The following is a 17,461-nucleotide window of genomic DNA, read 5'->3' on the forward strand; positions in this document are numbered from 1 at the left end:
ATGTGATTAACTGGAAAGAAGTCGGAGAGTCGTCCTGACCCGGGTGGGGCTGTTTACTGGCAGCTTGTGTGAGATTTCCCAGGCGTTTCAGGATGGAAAAGTGTCCAAGTTCCAGACGTCTTCAACACTTGGACAGAGAAGCTGCCCGTGTGCTGATGGGGCAGTGGTCACCTGTCTCACGGTGCTGATGGAGGGGCGTGGTGGTCACCACCACCGTGCAGCGAAGGCCTCGCCAGGGCTGCCTGGCATCTCTGGAGAATGCGTTTGCCAGTTGGATACGTAGGCAGACAGTGTCTGGGTGTTTTAATTTGCATTTCTTGGTTGTCAGTGAAAACAAGCTTTAATTTTCTCATGTGTTTCTTGGCTGTTTGTATTTCTTCTTTTGTGACTGGCTTGTTTATGTTCTTTGCATTTTGGTTTTGATGAGTTCAACCGTTTGTCATTGATTTATATAAGCTCTTTATATATGGAAGAAACCGATCCTTTGTTGTGTACACTGCAAATTTTATTTCCCAGTTTGTCATTTGCCTTTACACCTTGTCCTTTTTTTTTTTTTAACTGCTGGGATATTTAAAGTGTTTATGTGGTGAAGTCTGGCCTGGAGAAGACACCCACAGCATGTAACATCCCAGCAGTCTTTGAAGGTTAGGAAGACAGAAACAGAAGCGTGTGTGGTTCCTGTGTGGCCCTGGGCTGTGTCCTGCTTGACCTCCAGTTGATTTCACTCATGTCACATCCAGCTGAGTCAGCTCGGTCCCGCTCCGTCTGTCCCCGAGGATGGGAAGTTTCGAGAGTTTTCCCTGTGGGTGTCTGATCAGATGAGAGGAGGGGCAGGCTTGTCTGGAAGGATGGAAGACAAAACGGGTTTAGTACCAGGTTTCTCAGACTTTCTGGGTTGAGATTCCTGGGAAAGAATCCTTGGAGTCGTGTGGTTTGTAAGATTTGGCAGAATCCAGCGCAGAGCCTGGGGAGCTGCGAGGAGCCTGGGCCCTCCCTCCCCTCGTCTCCAGAACAGGCCGCTCGTCCCCTCGCTGACGCCGCTCAGCTGCTCAGCCCGGCGCCAGTCCAGACGCATCTGCACAGAACCTGCATTGTTTTCTCCCGTCAGAAAAATGCCTAAACGTCATTAGTCTTTTCAGGTTTATTCTTGAGTCCAATTTGGTAATGATGAATGTCTCCCGGGAAATATTGATTCCATCCGGTTGTTACAACATTCTGCTAAAAGCGTGACCTGCTAAAAGCGTGACTTCCAGCTCTCTCCTGTGGTTCTGCATCTTCTTTTTTACCATTTTAAATGCTCTGCAGCACACTTTTCTTGACTTGATTTCTTCGTTGGAAGCGTCCCCATTTCTCGTTCACTGTTTGCTTTATCTTATCAGGCCCCCCCCCCCGCCCCCCGCCTCTGGTCTCTTTAGGCTTCGGTGGCCTGTTTATTCAGAACAGCTGCCCGAGAAGGCCCTTTGACCCCTTGTCGGTATCGGGCACCACACCAGGAGCGGGACTGTGCTTGGGGACAGGAGGGGGCTGCTCTCCCGCTGCGGCCCTCCGGGGTGGGTGGTCACTTACTTTGTTCGGTGACAAACGCACTGGAGGTTGATACTTTTCACAGCACGAGGCTTGTTTGGCTCCATTACATAAACAGTGAGCGCCCCGTCCACTGAAGCCAGGATGCCCACCGGCATCGCTAGCTTTGGGCCACCAGACAGAGGAAGTGTGGGCACCCCCAGGCCCCCGAGGTCTCCCTCCCCCAGAGCCCCTAAGCCAGCCACACCATACCTGCCGCTGCTGACTGAGGGAGGACTCGGGGCCCCCGAGGTCCCTGTCACCTGTTCCTCCCGACACCCCTCTTTACGACTGTGCACCCCTCTGACGCTCTCTGAAGTCACACGCTGGCGGCCTGACCTAGACACAGGTCACAGCATCTGTGCAGCGTCCTAAGCTGACTGAGGGAGGAGACAGAGGGGACATGGTTTGTAGTGGAAGAAGGTGTGGGCGAGACCCCCTGGGAGGAAAGCTCGGAGGAGCCGACACCCTCGTGCAGCAAGGCAGGGACGGGTCTGAGTCTGATGCAAGTGAGGTGGTCAGAAGCCGCTCGGTACAGAGGTGTAAAGAAGTGGCACGGTGGCGTCCTGGCCCCGTCACAGCCCCGGCTGGGGTCGATGGTAAGGGACCAGGCCGACTTGGGCGTCAGCCGGCAGAGGCGGGGGCGGCCAGGAGCGCTGCAGCCCCTCCCCCATGCAGGCCCCTCAGCCAGGGCACGGCCCTTCCGGGGGGCCGAACGGGCGGGTCAGAGGCCACCCCAGAGTCCTGGGGGCCCAGGAGTCGGGGTCCCAGGGAGGCAGCCCCCACACCAGCGACTTTAGTGACGCAATTTCGCAGCGTCGGGTTCTGACCGTCTACACACGACGGTGGGATGTGCGGCCCTCGGGGCGGCCGTGACGGGTCATGTTTTAGACCATCTTTAGTGACAAAGCGCAGTGTCTGGATTTCGTAACGTTTGGTCTGAGTCGGCTCAGTGTTTGCAGCAGGCGCTGTGGCCTCGGGGCCCTGACGCCTTCCCCGGCCGCGTGTCCTTGGGGAGCTCCCTTGGGGGGCAGCCTGGCCTGGCCGCGCTTGTTCCTCTGCCCTCTGGTTATTCCGGCTCGGGACGCCCTGCTCCTGCTCTGCGCCTCCTGACACCTGTGCTCACACGCATGCTCACACTCGAATACATGCCACACAAGGCGCTCACACTCTCAGTGGTCACATGCCCACAGTGCTTGCTCACACACACACACATTCGCACACGCACATGCATGCTCCCACGCCCCTCCTGGACAGCGCGGCCGCCCTCCATGGTGGTTGGAGCATCCCAGAATTTGGGGGGAAGGACAGTTGTCCCTCGAATAATCCAGCTGCCGCCTGCTGCCAGATCCCCTGCTCGCTGCCCTGGGACTGGAGCCCTGGCCCCGGGAGGCCTGTGGGTTGCAGCTTCGGGAGGAGGACCCCCACCCCGAGCTCTGCCCAGGGCAGGGCGGGCCTTGACCACGGCGCCACGGGCAGTTCCTGCCTTCGATCCTCTGGAGCCTGCCGTGGTTACGAGGGGAGATCAGTGATGATGAGGTGGTCCCGCCAGTGGACACCGTTTTTCCCGCCTCCGGAGATGGACCTCGAGGCAGGAAGCGGTCATCAGTGACTTGGCACGCTCCCCCCGTGTCGGCTGCGAGGCAGCAGCAGCTTGGGTCACCCAGACGGTGCCCGCTGCCCGTGACATCTGTGCGAAAGGAGCCAGAGTCCCTCGCCTGCGTCCTTGGCCTCCTCCTCCCCTTGCGAGTTGAGGCACTGGCCTGGCTGGGAGTGGTGCTGGGGAGAATGACAACCTCACAGTAATTGTGGGGGCTGCAGGGGTCTCCCTCAGCCCTCCCCCAGCCTGAGTCCGAGAGTCCTCATCCGCCTCCCAGGAGCAGGTGTGTGCCTGAGCCTGCACGCGCACGTATGCAGGCGCACACAGGTGCAGAGAGACGCAGGTGCACACACATCTAGACACACACACACATGCACACAGAGATGGGACACCGCCCCACAGGCCTCACCTTCAGTGGGCATATGGAGTCGGGCAGAACTGGCCCCTGGAGGTGCCAGCCCTCCTGGGAGGGAATCCAGGAGTGCTACCTGGAAGCAGCGGCCTGAGCCGAGCCACGAGAGATGCACGGAGCCCTCGGGTGAGGGGGTGTTTGTTGGTTTGCTGTCACATGCTTCTTGTTGGCGGGGAGCAGGAGGATCAGGAGGTCGAGGGTCAACTGATAAAGGGAGTCCGAAGGGCACTGAGAAGAATAAACAGAGTAGCCCGGCTGGGGTCAGTACACAGCCCTCAGGACACATTCCACCCGCCCCTGTCTCAGTACAGCCCGCGAGGCAGGGGGCCCTTCACGTGCTTAAATGGTTGGAAGAATTGAAGGAAGAATAGTATTTCGTGACACGTGAAAATTACATGCAGTGAAAACGTGTGTCCACCAGGTTTGGTTGGAACAGCCACGCCAGCCCCTCCCTGCCGTCTGCGGTCGATTTCCTGGGACAGCCGGAGAGAGGTTATGACAAAGAGCGAAGGACTTATCTCTGGTCTTGATAGAGGATGTTTGCTGACCCCTGACCTGTTCTAAGTGGTTAAATGTGCATCTTAGAATTGATGAAGTGAGGTCTGTATTTAGGGAAAATGCACCGAAGTGAATCCCAGTGGATTAAAACGTTGAATAAAGCACAGAGAGAATATTAGAAAGCCTCTGTGAACACTCGTAACTTCCAGGCAGGGAAGCCTTTAAAACACAGCGTCAGGGACCCCAGGACCCGGCATCCTTGTGTGCTTGGCTCCAAGGCCTCGGCCGGGGTTTAGGACCTGCATTTGCCGTCGCCATGCGTCCCTGCCCTTTGGGGGTCACGGGGCCTCATGGCGAAGGCCCCAGTGCAGCCTCGCCACCCGTGCTGTCCTCAGCTGGTGGTGGCCCCTGCTTTCTCCCTCAGGCTTCCGACCTCCCACTGAAGCCGGTGTCCCCTGTCCTCTCCCAGGGGCGGCCTCCTAGTTCAGGACGTTACCCGGCTGGTGTCTGCTGCCCCCTGACCTCCCCATGCCCCCAGCGCCATCTGCCTGTGTCCCTCAGGGACACCACCTCCAGTGACACTCCTCGTCCTTGTCTTACTGTCCGGCCTGGGCACCCTCCAACCACTGACCTCTTCTCCACACTGAGACCTGAGGGGGCAGGGCCCGGTTCTCTGCTGCGTCCTGGCGCCTAGGGCAGGGCTGAGAACACGTGAGGGAGCGTGTGTGGAGTGAGTGAGAGGGGGAATGAGTGAGTGGATGAACGAAAGAATGAGCCAGTAAGGGAATGAATGAGTGAGCAAATGAGGGAGTGAATAAATGAGTGAACGAGTGAGGGAGTGGCCTCAGAATGGGCCCTGGGCTGAGTGGAGGTGCCCAACGCAGAGCACAGAGCTCGCTCCGGGTGCCGCGGGCTCTTTGCTGTCCCAGCCCTGCCTTTGTTTACTGTGGAGAGGTGGCCTTGTCCTGCCCCCGCCCCGCACCCCCCGCACCCCCACTGCGTTTCATTGGTTTAGCTGAGGAGCAGCCGGGCCCGGGCCCCAGGGACGGTGGCCTCCTCTCTCCCGGGCCCCAGGGACGGTGGCCTCCTCTCTCCCGGGCCCCAGGGGCGGTGGCCTCCTCTCTCCCGGGCCCCTGTTGGCTGCCCGCGGCGTCTTCCGTGGATAGACCCCCGTCGGTCCATGAAGCCGCCTGGACTCAGATTCAGCTCATTGCTCACCCCTTCGCCCCCTCCCCTGACCCATCTGTCCCTGGTTTCGGGGAGACCCTGGGCCCCGCCTCTGGACCGCTGGTGACCTCTCTCCCTCTGCGTTTAGGGGATGATCGCGGAGCTGAGAGTGCGCGCGGACCCCCATGTGAGCCCCGTGCACTGTCTGGAGGACGACGATGACGATGACGATGGGGTGAGTGACTGTGCAGCCTGGGCTCCCTCCCCCACCCCCGCCCTGTAGGAGGGGGACCCGAAGCTGGTGGGGCTGGCCTTTCCCTGGAACCCCAAAGCCATGGGGCTGGAAAGGTCACTTTTGAAGATGCCCTTGGGGTACCAGGAGCCTGGGATAACGTTTGTGTTCACCCTGTAACGTCAGCCTTTTCCTGCCTGGAAGTCTCCGTTTAAAAACACATTCTGCACACAAAGTGGATGTTGGGAGCCGGCCCCAGAATAGCTGGGTGGGCAATACAGTCGACAGTAGTCACCATAGCGAAAAATATGAGTGGGTGTGAGTGTGCATGGGTATGTGAGCATGTGAGTCTGTGGTGCGTGAGCGTGTGTGTGTGAACATAGCCTGTGGTGCATGAGTGTGCATGGATGTGTGAGCGTCTGAGTCTGTGGTGCATGAGCATGTGTGAGTGTGGTGCATGAGTGTGCATGGGTGTGTGGGCGTGTGAGTCTGCGGTGTGTGTGTGTGTGAGTCTTTGGTGCATGAGCGTGCATGGGTGCGTGAGCATGTGTGAGTGTGTGAGTCTGTGGTGTGTGAGCCTACATAGGTGTAAGCGTGTGAGTCTGTGGTGCATGAACCTGTGTGAGTATGTGTCTCTGGTGCATGAGCCTGCATGGGTATGTGAGCGTGTGAGTCTGTGGTGCGTGAGTGTGCATGGGTGTGTGAGTGTGAGTCTGTGGTGCGTGAGCATGTGTGAGTGTGCCTGTGGTGCATGAGTGTGTGTAGGTGTGCATGTGTGAGTCTGTGGTGCGTGAGCGTGTGTGTGAACATAGCCTGTGGTATGTGAGTGTGCATGGGTGTGTGAGCATCTGAGTCTGTGGTGCATGAGCATGTGTGAATATGTGAATGTGGTGCATGGAGTGTGCATGTGTGTGTGGGTGTGTGAGTCTGTGGTGTGTGAGTGTGCATGTATGTGAGTGTGTGAGTCTTTGGTGCATGAGCCTGCGTGGGTGTGTGAACATGTGTGGGTGTGAGTGTGTGTGGGTGTGTGTGAGTCTTTGATGCATGGGCATGTGTGGGTGTGTGAGCATGTGTGGGTGTGAGTCTGTGGTGCATGAGCCTGAGTGTGTGTCTGTGGTGCATGAGCATGTGCGTGTCTGTGGTGCATGAGCATGTGTGAGTGTGCCTGTGGTGCAGGAGCGTGTGTAGGTGTGCGTGTGTGAGTCTGTGCTGCATGAGTGTGTGCGTGGGTGCACACAGTCGCGTCAGACCTGGGGAAGAAAACCTCTAGTTCTCAGGTATGTGGAGGATGGAGGGACGGGAGGAAAGCCACGTCCCGGGGGAGACCCCAGATCACAAGCTGCACCTCCAGTGGACGCACTTGTGAACAGAGTGAGGTTGTCCCATCCCGTCCTGTTTCTGGCGGCTTGCGCTCTGCGTCCATCACAGTGCAGCCTGCACGTGGACAAATCTGTGCCGAGCATCTGTCTGCAGGCTCTCTGGCGCATCCCGGACGGTGCCCCTGGAGCAGGGTGAGAGGGCAAGAGAAAGAGAACACTTCTTCAGGTTCTCTGTACGTCTGGCTGGGCACAGTGGACTCAAAGGGCCATCCTCCTGGTCGGATGGGACAGGCCCTGTTGAGCGCCAGGCTGATCGCTGCAGGCGAGGCCCCGGACCCTGCCCTCGCCCTCCAGGACGGGCGCAGAGGAGGCAGCCCCTCAACACTGCCCGGGGCGGGGTGGGGTGCCCACTGTCCTCTGCTCCCAGGCCCGCTGGTCACCATCTCTTTCCTTGTTGTCCCCACACCTTCAGGCATCCGGAGACTTCGGCAGCGGGCTCGAGGAGCCCCGGGAGCGTCTCGGGGAGGAACCGGTGAGTGCAGCGAGGCCGGGACCCCCTGACCCGGGGCAGGCGGGTCTCGGCCCAGGGCCCGGTCCCAGTGGTGGGGCCAGGCCTCCTCTCGTCTCTGCTGTGGGGAACGTGCTTGGAAATTCTGTGTCAGATTCTAAACGCTCCGCTGGTCCCGAAGTGCCCTCGACCTTCTGTCTGCCACCCGTTAGGCTGGAGGACCGTGAGGGACTGGCGGGGTGTAAATCAGGCGAGACGGGGAAGCGTGTGGGGGGCTGGGTGAGGCAGGGTTCCCGGGTGGCCGGATGGGTATGGCCAACTCACCCCCCGAAACAACACGCAGGAGGGAGGGGCGCCTCAGGGACGTGAAAGAGACGCGGATTTTCCCCTCTGGACTAACGGCCATGGCTTGTCCCCTTGCCCAGCATCCATCTCACGTCATCTGGGCCCAGGATGGACATCTAGGGGCCGTAATGGGGCAGAGTGCCGGCCGTCCTGGGGGGACGGTGGGTGGCCCCCACCCACTCAGGGGCGTGGGGACACCGTGGCCCTGTGCTGGCCAGAGCAGGGGCAGCAGCTCTGAGGGAAGCGGCACTAGGAGCCCATCTGTGCTGTGGGGGTGTGGGCCCCCTGGATACGGCCCCACGGGGTAGAGGCCCCCTGTGGCCCTGCCTGGGTCAGCTGGCCTATGCATTCCTCCACCACTAAACCTCTTCCTCACAGATGGGGCTGGATCAGGGAACACGCCCCTTCACCCACCGAGCTCCCGTCTCTACCTAGGGTACCCTGGAGGGGTCAGCGACCAAAAATGGGGTCCCCATTCACACGTTTTCATCGTCTGCCTGTAACCCGTGGTGCTGTAACTAGACACCCATCTCTGCCAGGCTTTGCTTCAGAAAGTCCTGTGGGCAGGCCTGTCGAGGGCCGGCCGGGCTCGGGGTCCCTGGGGGCCTTGCCCGCGATGACAGAGTGGTAGGAAGGCCTGGTGTCTGGCTCCGGCCAGTCAGTGGGGGGAGCCCTGGGCCAAGCCTCGCGGATGACCGTCACCCGTGTACAGTGTCCCAGGGAGTGTGTGGAATGTGGTATGTGGGAGGCGTCTTGACTGCATATCTGATCGTCCCCTTGTGTCCACACCCTTGAGGCTCTGTGGTGCCTCTGGGAACAGGGAAGACGGGTCTCAGAGCAGAGCGGGCCCTGTGCCCCAAGGGTGGGAATCTCTGGGTGTGGAGTCGAGTCCTGACCCGCGGGGGACACGGTGCAGCCATACGCAGCCTGTGCGGAGAATCCCGGAGGCTGCCTCCCCGGCCGGCATCTGGGACTCTGTGGACCCCTCACCGCCTTTTCCCGTCCGGACACAGGAAGGAGCCAGGGCCCTGGAGCGTCCCTGAGGGGCTGTCCTGGGCCTGAGCAAGGGGAGCGGGCTCTGGCCTGTCCCTACACGTGGACAGCCTCCGGGCGCGGGAGTTTCATGACTTGCTGGGCCGCAGGGCTGGGGCCTCCAGGGCGGGGGGCCTCCAGGGCGGGGGGGCCACATCCCCACAGGCTGCTTAGAGCAGACAGCCTGGAGGGTCCTGGCTTCTTCCTGTTTGAGACGAAGCCCCTGAGGGTTTCTTGTCTTTCTTCAAGTCCATAAATATCTCATTTTACAAACCAAGTAAGTCTAAACTTGGCAGAGTGGCCGGCAGGAGCATCCACAGGACGTCCCCGTTGGCTGCCTAACGGAGCATTCTCCCCTGCTCTCACCTTGCCAGGGCACGTCCCTGACACTTGGCCTCCCCGACGCTCCCCCAGTCACCTCACCACCCTTGGCTGGAAGCAGCGACGTGGAAGATTCCAGAACTGAAGAAATTGAGGAAGAAACTACTGTGTCTTCATTAGGAGGTAAAGCTCTTTTCTGGGTGTGGTGGGTGTGTGCAGTGTGTATGAGTGTGTGAGGGGTGTGTGCCTGTGTGTATGAGTGTGTTGTGTGTGTGCATGTGTATATGAATGGTGTGTGTGGAGTGTGTGTGCATGTATGAGTGTGTGGTGTATGTGTGCGAGTGTGTATTGTGTGGCCTGTGTGTGTATATGAATGTGTGGTGTGTGTGTGTGTGTATGAGTGTGGTGTGTGTTTATAAGTATGTGGTGTGTGTGTGTGTGTGTGCATGTGTGTATATGAGTGTGTGTGTGTGGCTGGGAGGGGGCAGCACCTGCCTGGCACCCTTGCCGCGGGGCTGTGGGGTCATCAGTGGGAACGAGCAGCCGCAGGAGGAGTCAGGGCAGAGCTGCTGCCTGGACGTGGCCACCTCCTCCACGTGTCCTGTTTCTTGTGTTCTTGTTTCCGGGGATTGGTGGGACCGTCCTCAGGGCCTGCCCGAGTCAGCTGCTACCTCCCAGCCTGCGGCCAGCGGGTCCTGAGGGGGACGTGAGAGTAGGTTTTGAGAGAGGAGGTGGCGTTGCAGCAAAGACAATGTCTGCCCAGCACCTCTGTGAAATAGGGAGCATTTGGGGTCCAGGACGTCCCCTGGGGGCCCTGGAGGGCTGCTGTGCTTTTTGTCTGGATTCATTCACTCAGTGTTGTCGTCTGAGACTTGTCCATGTTGAGATTTATCACCAGCTCGCTCCTCGTTGGGGCTGAGTGGCATTTCCCCGTGTGGGTGGACAGGCTGTCCCTGGAGCCCCTGCCCGGGGGCACTTGTCGCCGATGAGGCCGCCTTGGGGTTTTGCTGCCGGCTCCGTGTGGACACCTGCTTTCCCCATGTCGGATGAGCACCTGGGGTGGAGTGTCTGGATCACAATGGGGCTGTTTCTGTTCAGGAGACTGTTTCCCAAAGCAGCTGCACACGCGTCCCCGGAGCCCGGCACCTCCATGCCCTCGCCGACACGGTGGAGTCAGTGGTGCCGTTCTCACAGATGCGCGGTGGTGTCGTCGTGGTTCTAATCTGCATTCCCTGCAGGCTGGTGATGCCGAGCATCTCTTCATGGGCTTGTTTGCCGTTCACGTGTCGTCTTTAGTAAAGAATCTGTTCAGATCTCACGCCCGTCTTTTAGTGGCCCCGTTTGTTTTCCTGGTGCTGAGTTTTGAGAGTTTTGTGTATTCTGGGTACGACCCCTTTATCAGAGGGGTGCTCTCAGTCTGTGGCTTGTCTTTGATTTTGTTAATAGTGTCTTTAGGAGAGCAGGAGTTTTCTCTTTTGATGAAATGGAATTCATCAGTTCGTTCTTTTATGGATCTTAATTTTGGTGTCGTATGCAAGAAATCTGCCTAACCCAGGGTCACAAAGGTTTTCCACTGTGTTCTGGAAGGTTTATGGTTTTAGGTTTTACATTTAGGTTTGTGATCCACTTTGAGTTCATTTTTGTATATGGCATAAAGTATGCATCGTAGCTCTTTTTGGGTTCTTGTTCATTTGTGTTTTGGTGAGGAAGATTGGCCCTGAGCTAACATCTTTACCAATCTTCCTCTATGTTGTTTGTGGGGTGTGCCTCAGCAATGCTTGATGAGTGGTGTGTAGGTCTGTGCCTGGGATCTGAACCTGCGAACCCCGGGCCACTAAAGCAGTCTGTGGAACTTAACCATTACACCACCAGGCCGGCCCCCGTTTTTTGTTTTTTGTTTTTTGTTTTTTTTTTGATATGCATGTCCAGTTGCTCCAGCACCATTTATCAAAAACACCATCCTTTGTTGGAACTCAGCTGTCCGTGTGTGTGGGTGTCTGTTTCTGGACTCTGTCTGGATCTGTCTGACTGTCCTGATGGCAGCACCACGCTGCCTTCGTTACCGCAGCTTCATCCTAAGTCCTGAAACCTGGTCATGCGAGTCCTCCGAATTGGTCCCCCTTTCACCAAATCTCAGTGTGTTCTGCCCTGTGCGTTTCCTTGTGAATTTTAGAATCAGTTCGTCAGTCTCAGTAAGAACAGCCTGCTGGGGCTTGATGGGAATATCGCTGAATCCGTGAATCAGCTGCGGGGCTGCATGGACGTCTGAAGGGCACTGTGCCTTCTGACCCACGAGCACAGGCCCCTGGTTTAGGGCTTCTCTTCCGCCAACAGTATTCCGCAGTTCACAGGCTCACTGAGGCCGGAATTGTAAGTTTGCCCTGAATCATGCTAATACTCAACTGTGTCCTGGGAGGTTTCCAGCCACACCGTCCCTGAGGAAGGGGTGGGGCTGCCCTCCTGTGGCTGCCCTGTGAGGCGCGGTGGGTCCACAGTGGGTGGGGTCAGGCCTGGTTGGGGCCACAGGGGCGTCAGCCTGGGCCTGAGGGCACTGCTTATGAGCAGAGTGAGCTGAGCGGGGGCAGGGCCGTGGTCAAGGGTGGCGGCCGGAGCCCCTGCTGTGGCACATGGATGTGGCTCTGATTTCTTCTGGAAATGGGGACCTGCATCCCACAGGGCCGTGCGAGTTGGGAGGTTGGCGCAGCCCTGGAGAACATGAGCCACTCCACGTCTGGCCAAAGGGCCTCAGACCCCGTCCAGTCCCCAAGCTCGGCCGCTGCACTGTCAGAGCGCCTGTCAAGGCCCAGCGAGGGGGCCGAGAACCCTCCACGAGACCCTCAGCAAGCGAGGCCTCGGCGGGCCCCAGGAGTGCGGGGCTCGGCGTGGCCTGAGTCCTGAGTTTCTGATTGACTCCGCGGTGCTGGCGCTGTTGGGTGAGAAGCTTAGGTCTCAGAGTTCACCCCACGTGTCAGTCACATAGGGCGTTCCTCCTGAAGCCCGTTGTGGAGAAGTCCGTAAACGGAGGCGGGGGCAGAGATGACCTAGGCCGGGCGGGCGCTGCTGCGCTCCTGGGGCCGCGTGGGGCCATGTGACCTTCTGCTCTGGGTTGTCTTCTTGTTCTCTTGACTCCTGGGAAGCAGGGCCCCACAAAACCAGGCCGAGGGCTGATTTGGCCCACAGACAGGACTGTTGTTGGGGTCCCGGAACCCCCTCCATCACCGCCCCCAAAAAGAAGCTGCAGAGGACGCTGGGGGGCAGCAGAGAAATCTGAATCCGGGCTGCCTGTTATCACTGTGTGTAAAGACGCTGAACTGCCTAGTGACCGTCCGTCCCCGTTTCCCCCGAAAATGTCCTCATTCTCAGGAGACTTGTGACCTTCAGGGGAGGAGGGTCACGATAAGTGCAACCAGTGGACTCTCAAATGGCTCAGGGAGAGTGTGTGTATGTGTGTGTGTGTGAGTGTGTGTGAGAGAGAAAGTGTGCTCCAGGCCAGGACCGAGTGCCGCCTGGCTGGCGGGCAGCCCTGGGGACGGGGCAGCCAGCTGAGAGCAGAACCTGGGCCGCTGCTCCGGGACCTCACAGCCACCTCTTCCTCCCCCAGCTCACACCCTCCCCGGCTCAGATCCAGCCGCCGCCACGTGGGACGGCAGTGCCTGGAGCCCTGGGGGCAGCCTGCGAGAGGTGAGGCCACCGCCCCTGACCCAGGACTGCGGGCACCCAGAGCACTTGGTGCCTCTGGTCTGCTCACTGTGGCCTGAGGGAGCTCCTGGGGCTCATGCCCCTTCCTCTGAGTCCCTCCTGTGACCTGAACACGATGGGCAGCAGCAGCAGCCCCTGGCAGCCACAGCTGGAGTGGCTCCTTGGCTGGCAACACGAGGAACCCGTGATCCGACTGGCACATGGGCAGAGCCCTGTAGGTGTCAGTGCTGCTGTGCCTGGCCCTCTGTGTCCACCATGCATGTCCTCTGTGTGTCCATTCCACTGTGCATGTCCTCCGGTGTGTCCACTCCACCCTGCACGTCCTCCGTGTGTCCACTGCACCCTGCACATCCACCGTGTGTCCACTCCACCGTGCACGTCTTCCATGTGTCCATTCCACCGTGTGTCCACCCCACCGTGCACATCCACTGTGTGTCACCTCCACCCTGCACGTCTCCGTGTATCCACTCCACTGTGCACGTCCTCCGTGTGTCCACTCCACTGTGTGTCTGCTCCACCATGCACGTCCACTGTGTCCACTCCACCGTGCGTCCACTCCACCGTGCATGTCTTCCGTGTGACCACTCCACCCTGCACGTCGTCCGTGGGTCCACTCCACTGTGCACGTCCTCCGTGTGTCCACTCCACCGTGCACGTCCGTGTGTGTCCACTCCACCGTGCACGTCCACTGTGTCTACTCCACCGTGCACGTCCGTGTGTGTCCACTCCACCGTGCACGTCCACTGTGTCTACTCCACCGTGCATGTCCTCCGTGTATCCACTCCACTGTGCACGTCCACTGTGTCTACTCCACCGTGCACGTCCACTGTATGTCCACTCCACCATGCATGTCCTCTGTGTGTCCACCCCACCGTGCACGTCCACTGTGTGTCTACTCCACCCTGCATGTCCTCCGTGTGTCCACTCCACCATACGTGTCCTCCATGTGTCTACTCCACCGTGCACGTCCACTGTGTGTCCACTCCACCATGCATGTCCACTGTGTGTCCACTCCACCATGCATGTCCTCTGTGTGTCCACTCTGTGTCCCCTATGTGACACCGAGCCCAGCCCAGGGCTCAGGAGGGCGCAGCTGCGGGCGTGCAGGCGAGCGTGTGTGGTCCCCCAGCCTGCGCTGTCTTCTCTTCATCCCCAGGGAGGCCTCAAGGGGCAGAAGGGGGAGCCTGGCCTACCTGGTCCAGTTGGTCCCCAGGGTCCTGCAGGCCCGGCCATGCACAGCCCCGATGCACAGCCTATCCCTGGGCCACAGGGACCCCCCGGGCCCCCAGGGCCCCCAGGGAAGGATGGTGCCCCCGGAAGGGACGGTGAACCGGTGAGTATGTGTCTCCCCTCGGTCCAGCTGGGGGTGGGGGACTTGGGCAGGACAGGAGAGGGTGCGACTGTGGCTGATGTGGCAGAGCAGCAGGCCCTCGGGACCCTGGAGACCCCAGGAGACCCCAGGACGGCCCCCGGCTTCCTGTCTGTGGGGGAGCGGGAGGGTGTGAGGCAGGGCCAGCTCAGGGCCAGCTGGCCGCAGATGGAGGCTGCAGTGCATTGGCGGGGAGGCCTTCACCTGCACACGGAGAATGTGGGCGTGCAGATCTGCAGGGGTCCGTGTCCATGTCCAGATCAGGGTGCGGATGGGGTGTGATTCCAGTGCTAATGGTTTCTCTTGCACATTTCAGGGGGATCCCGGTGAAGATGGCAGACCTGTAAGTCTGCGTTTCTCTCTGAGCCGGGTGTTGTCTCTGGCGTCGGTGTCAGACCCTCAGGCCTCTGCCCCACACTCTACACTCAGCAAAGTGAAGGGGTTTCGTGATGGAGCCATTGTGAAAATGCAATTTCACTTTTGTTAAGAAAATATAAGTCTCAGTGTCGATGGAAAAATAGAGTTATGCATGTGCATTGGGACGTTCAGGCTGACAGCTAGGAGAAAAAAGAAATAAAGGGTATAGCTGCCAAACTCGTGGTGGAAAAAACACGTGACAGAGGAGACAAGAACCTGCCCCGAGAGGGGAGGTGGACGGGGCACGACCACAGAGAAGCAAGGTGTGGCGGTGTCAGCGGGGGTTGTCGTGGTTTCAGTAGGTGGAGAGCTGCTGTCTTAAAACACTTAGTTTGGATTTTTAAGTCAAGAAATTCTGTTTCCAAGAAACACGATACAATGACACAAGTGAGTCACAAACAAAGATTTGGGAACCACCAGACCTGACCAATGGTAACAGAGGAGGTGGGAGGGGTTGTCCATGGTCAACCCTGGACTCGGGCCCGAGGGGCTGTCACAGTGACAACAGAGTGACCATTCACTCACCTTCGTAGCTGACAGCTCTGCAGTCAGACTGATCCATGAGTGAGGAGGGTAGCCAGTGCTCAGTCCAGGGGGCTCCCACGGGGCGGGTTGTGTGCGTGCATGTGTGTATGCATGTTCCTGTGTGTGCCTATGTGCGTGTGTGCACATGCGTGTATGCATGTGCCCGTGTATGCCTATGTGCATGTGCGTGTGTGTGCACGTGTGTCCAGGATCCGAATGACTCCATCGACAAGCTAGCTTTGACAGCTGCACTGGAGTTTTCAAGTCTGACAAAGCCTGTGGGGTCTTCCCATGTGCACGTGGATGTTCAGACACAGTGAGGGTCCTTTAGGCCTTGAGGGCCGCCTGCCCACTTCCCCACCTGGCACACACCAGGCACATATGCACACACGTGAGGGACAGTGCACTCGCTCTGGCAAGGACATCTCTGGGGATGCCGTTGTCACCCCTGTGTGGACTCTCCCAGGTGCTGTTTCTAAGATGGGCCCCTGTGGAGAGCCCTGGGGGTCCCTGAGGCTGGAGCTGTGCACCCTTGGCCCTGACTTGGGGCCGGGGGCCTCCCGATTTCCTCCCATGACCCTTGAGGGCTTGGCTCCGTCTGCTCCGTGCTGCACACTTAGAGCACAAAGCCACGTGTTGGTGGTGGCTCGAACGGGGACAGGATAGACGTGCCTCCTCCCTGACTGAGCTACATGACCTCTGTCTTCCAGGGCGACACTGGGCCGCAGGGCTTCCCGGGGACCCCAGGAGACCTGGGCCCCAAGGGTGAGAAGGTGAGAGTCAGCCTGGCTGGGTCTGGGGCGGGCGCTAGTCTGGACCCCGACCCCCAGCGGGAGCCGTGTACCCTGGTGTGACACGTTGTCTTGTGTTCCCAGGGGGATCCTGGTGTTGGGCCAAGAGGACCCCCAGGACCCCAAGGGCCTCCAGGACCACCAGGACCCTCATTCAGACCTGACAAGCTGGTGAGTCTTGCCTGTAGGGATTGGCCCACCAGCCCGGGAGGTGGGAGGGGCCTTCCTGTCCTGTTTCGTGCTTGGCTTCCTAACGCCTCGCTCCTCAGATCCGGGGCCGGCCACGGGAGGGCGTCCAGGCCCAGGGCACCAGCTTCTGCCTTGGGGGGACAGGCGGCCGGACGGGCTGTGGGCTGCAGGTTAGGCAGGAGTCCCTGCAGTCTCTCTCAGCGGGGAGCCGCGTGCACTCTCTCCGCTTCCCGTCGTCAGCGTCTTGAACCATTGGTGGCTCGAGCGGTGCTCAGGGTGCAACCCTTCGTGGGGCGAGCGGGCTGCGGGGGGGATGTGGGCCAGCCGGGCCAGGGGTCTGGGCCCCTGGGGACGTGTCCCTGCTCTCCCCCTCAGACCTTCATTGACATGGAGGGGTCTGGCTTCGGCGGCGACCTGGAGACCCTCCGGGTGAGTATCCCTTGGCCCAGCGGCCAGTGGACGAGGCCCGGGGAGGCGGCCCTGGTAGGTGCTGTGGGCCTGACCCTCTGTGTTTGCCGTCTCCAGGGCCCACGAGGCTTCCCCGGCCCCCCCGGGCCTCCTGGCGTCCCAGGCCTGCCTGGAGAGCCAGGCCGCTTCGGTATGAACAGCTCAGACGTCCCAGGACCTGCAGGCCTCCCCGGCGTGCCTGGGCGCGAGGGGCCCCCCGGGCTCCCCGGACCCCCGGTAAGGCCTGCCCCCGCCTTGTCCCCTCTGGGATTCGGCCACGAATAGGGGGTGAACACCCAGCGTGGGGCCTCTCCCCTGTCTGAGCACAAGGCCCCCACCTTTGGACTCCCCTGTCCTGACCACCGCTCCCTGAATCCTGGCAAGGAGGGGGCTCCTGGCTCTGGCCCCAGGGTGGGGAGGAACCTGCAAGGCTGACGGCTGGGTGACCACACGTAGCGCCCCAGCCCTCTCTGGCCTTCAGTGGGTTGGCTGACCTCCCACAGGCTGACTCTGGGAACGATTCTGACAGGGTCGGGGGTGGGTCCCGCTGCCCGGAGGCCCCTGGGGCCTTGAGGAGCCCACATTTAGCCGACTCACTGTCACGGCCCTGCCTCAGAGCCCTGGCGGCCCCCTGCACCCAGCACTGGGGTCACAGTGGCCTGGCGGGTGCCCACAGGTGTGGCCGCTGTAATCGGGCCACGTGAACCAGGTGCGTGTGGCCTGGTTTTCACTGGGTGACATGCCGCGGACGTACCATCCAGTGAGAGTGTGGGGTCGTCCCACTGACGGCCTGCCCCCCAGTGTGGCAAGTCCCCACGGCAGCGAGTGAGGCGGCCCCCCTCAGCACGGGGTCTGGCGGCCCTTCTCATCCTCCCCAGTTTGATCAGCAACTCAAAAACGTCTTAAAAAAGGAAAGGGAAGAAATTAAACACCTGAGCAGAGCCGTCTGAGCTCTCGACCGCGTTCCCGTGAGCGGGTCTCCTGTGAGCCGGGACTCTGGGCCGTGTCTGGGGAACGTTCCGGTGTC

General features: G+C 60.0%; 1 protein-coding gene across 8 annotated transcripts in view; it reads left to right on the forward strand.

Annotated features, from left to right (window-relative positions):
* The window catches only part of COL18A1 (collagen type XVIII alpha 1 chain), a 110,178-nt gene that overhangs the window by 68,359 nt on the left and 24,358 nt on the right, over positions 1 to 17,461 (forward strand). For all 8 annotated transcript variants that reach the window (XM_070252597.1, XM_070252596.1, XM_023630305.2 and 5 more), the window contains 10 exons: positions 5,389 to 5,475; positions 7,264 to 7,323; positions 9,051 to 9,180; positions 12,599 to 12,678; positions 13,853 to 14,029; positions 14,382 to 14,408; positions 15,718 to 15,780; positions 15,883 to 15,969; positions 16,363 to 16,416; positions 16,513 to 16,671. In XM_070252597.1, coding sequence (XP_070108698.1) covers positions 5,389 to 5,475; positions 7,264 to 7,323; positions 9,051 to 9,180; positions 12,599 to 12,678; positions 13,853 to 14,029; positions 14,382 to 14,408; positions 15,718 to 15,780; positions 15,883 to 15,969; positions 16,363 to 16,416; positions 16,513 to 16,671 — 924 coding nt within the window. The remainder of the gene's footprint in view (positions 1 to 5,388; positions 5,476 to 7,263; positions 7,324 to 9,050; positions 9,181 to 12,598; positions 12,679 to 13,852; positions 14,030 to 14,381; positions 14,409 to 15,717; positions 15,781 to 15,882; positions 15,970 to 16,362; positions 16,417 to 16,512; positions 16,672 to 17,461) is intronic.

Source organism: Equus caballus, chromosome 26, assembly GCF_041296265.1.
Source record: "Equus caballus isolate H_3958 breed thoroughbred chromosome 26, TB-T2T, whole genome shotgun sequence".
Lineage (NCBI taxonomy): Eukaryota > Metazoa > Chordata > Mammalia > Perissodactyla > Equidae > Equus > Equus caballus.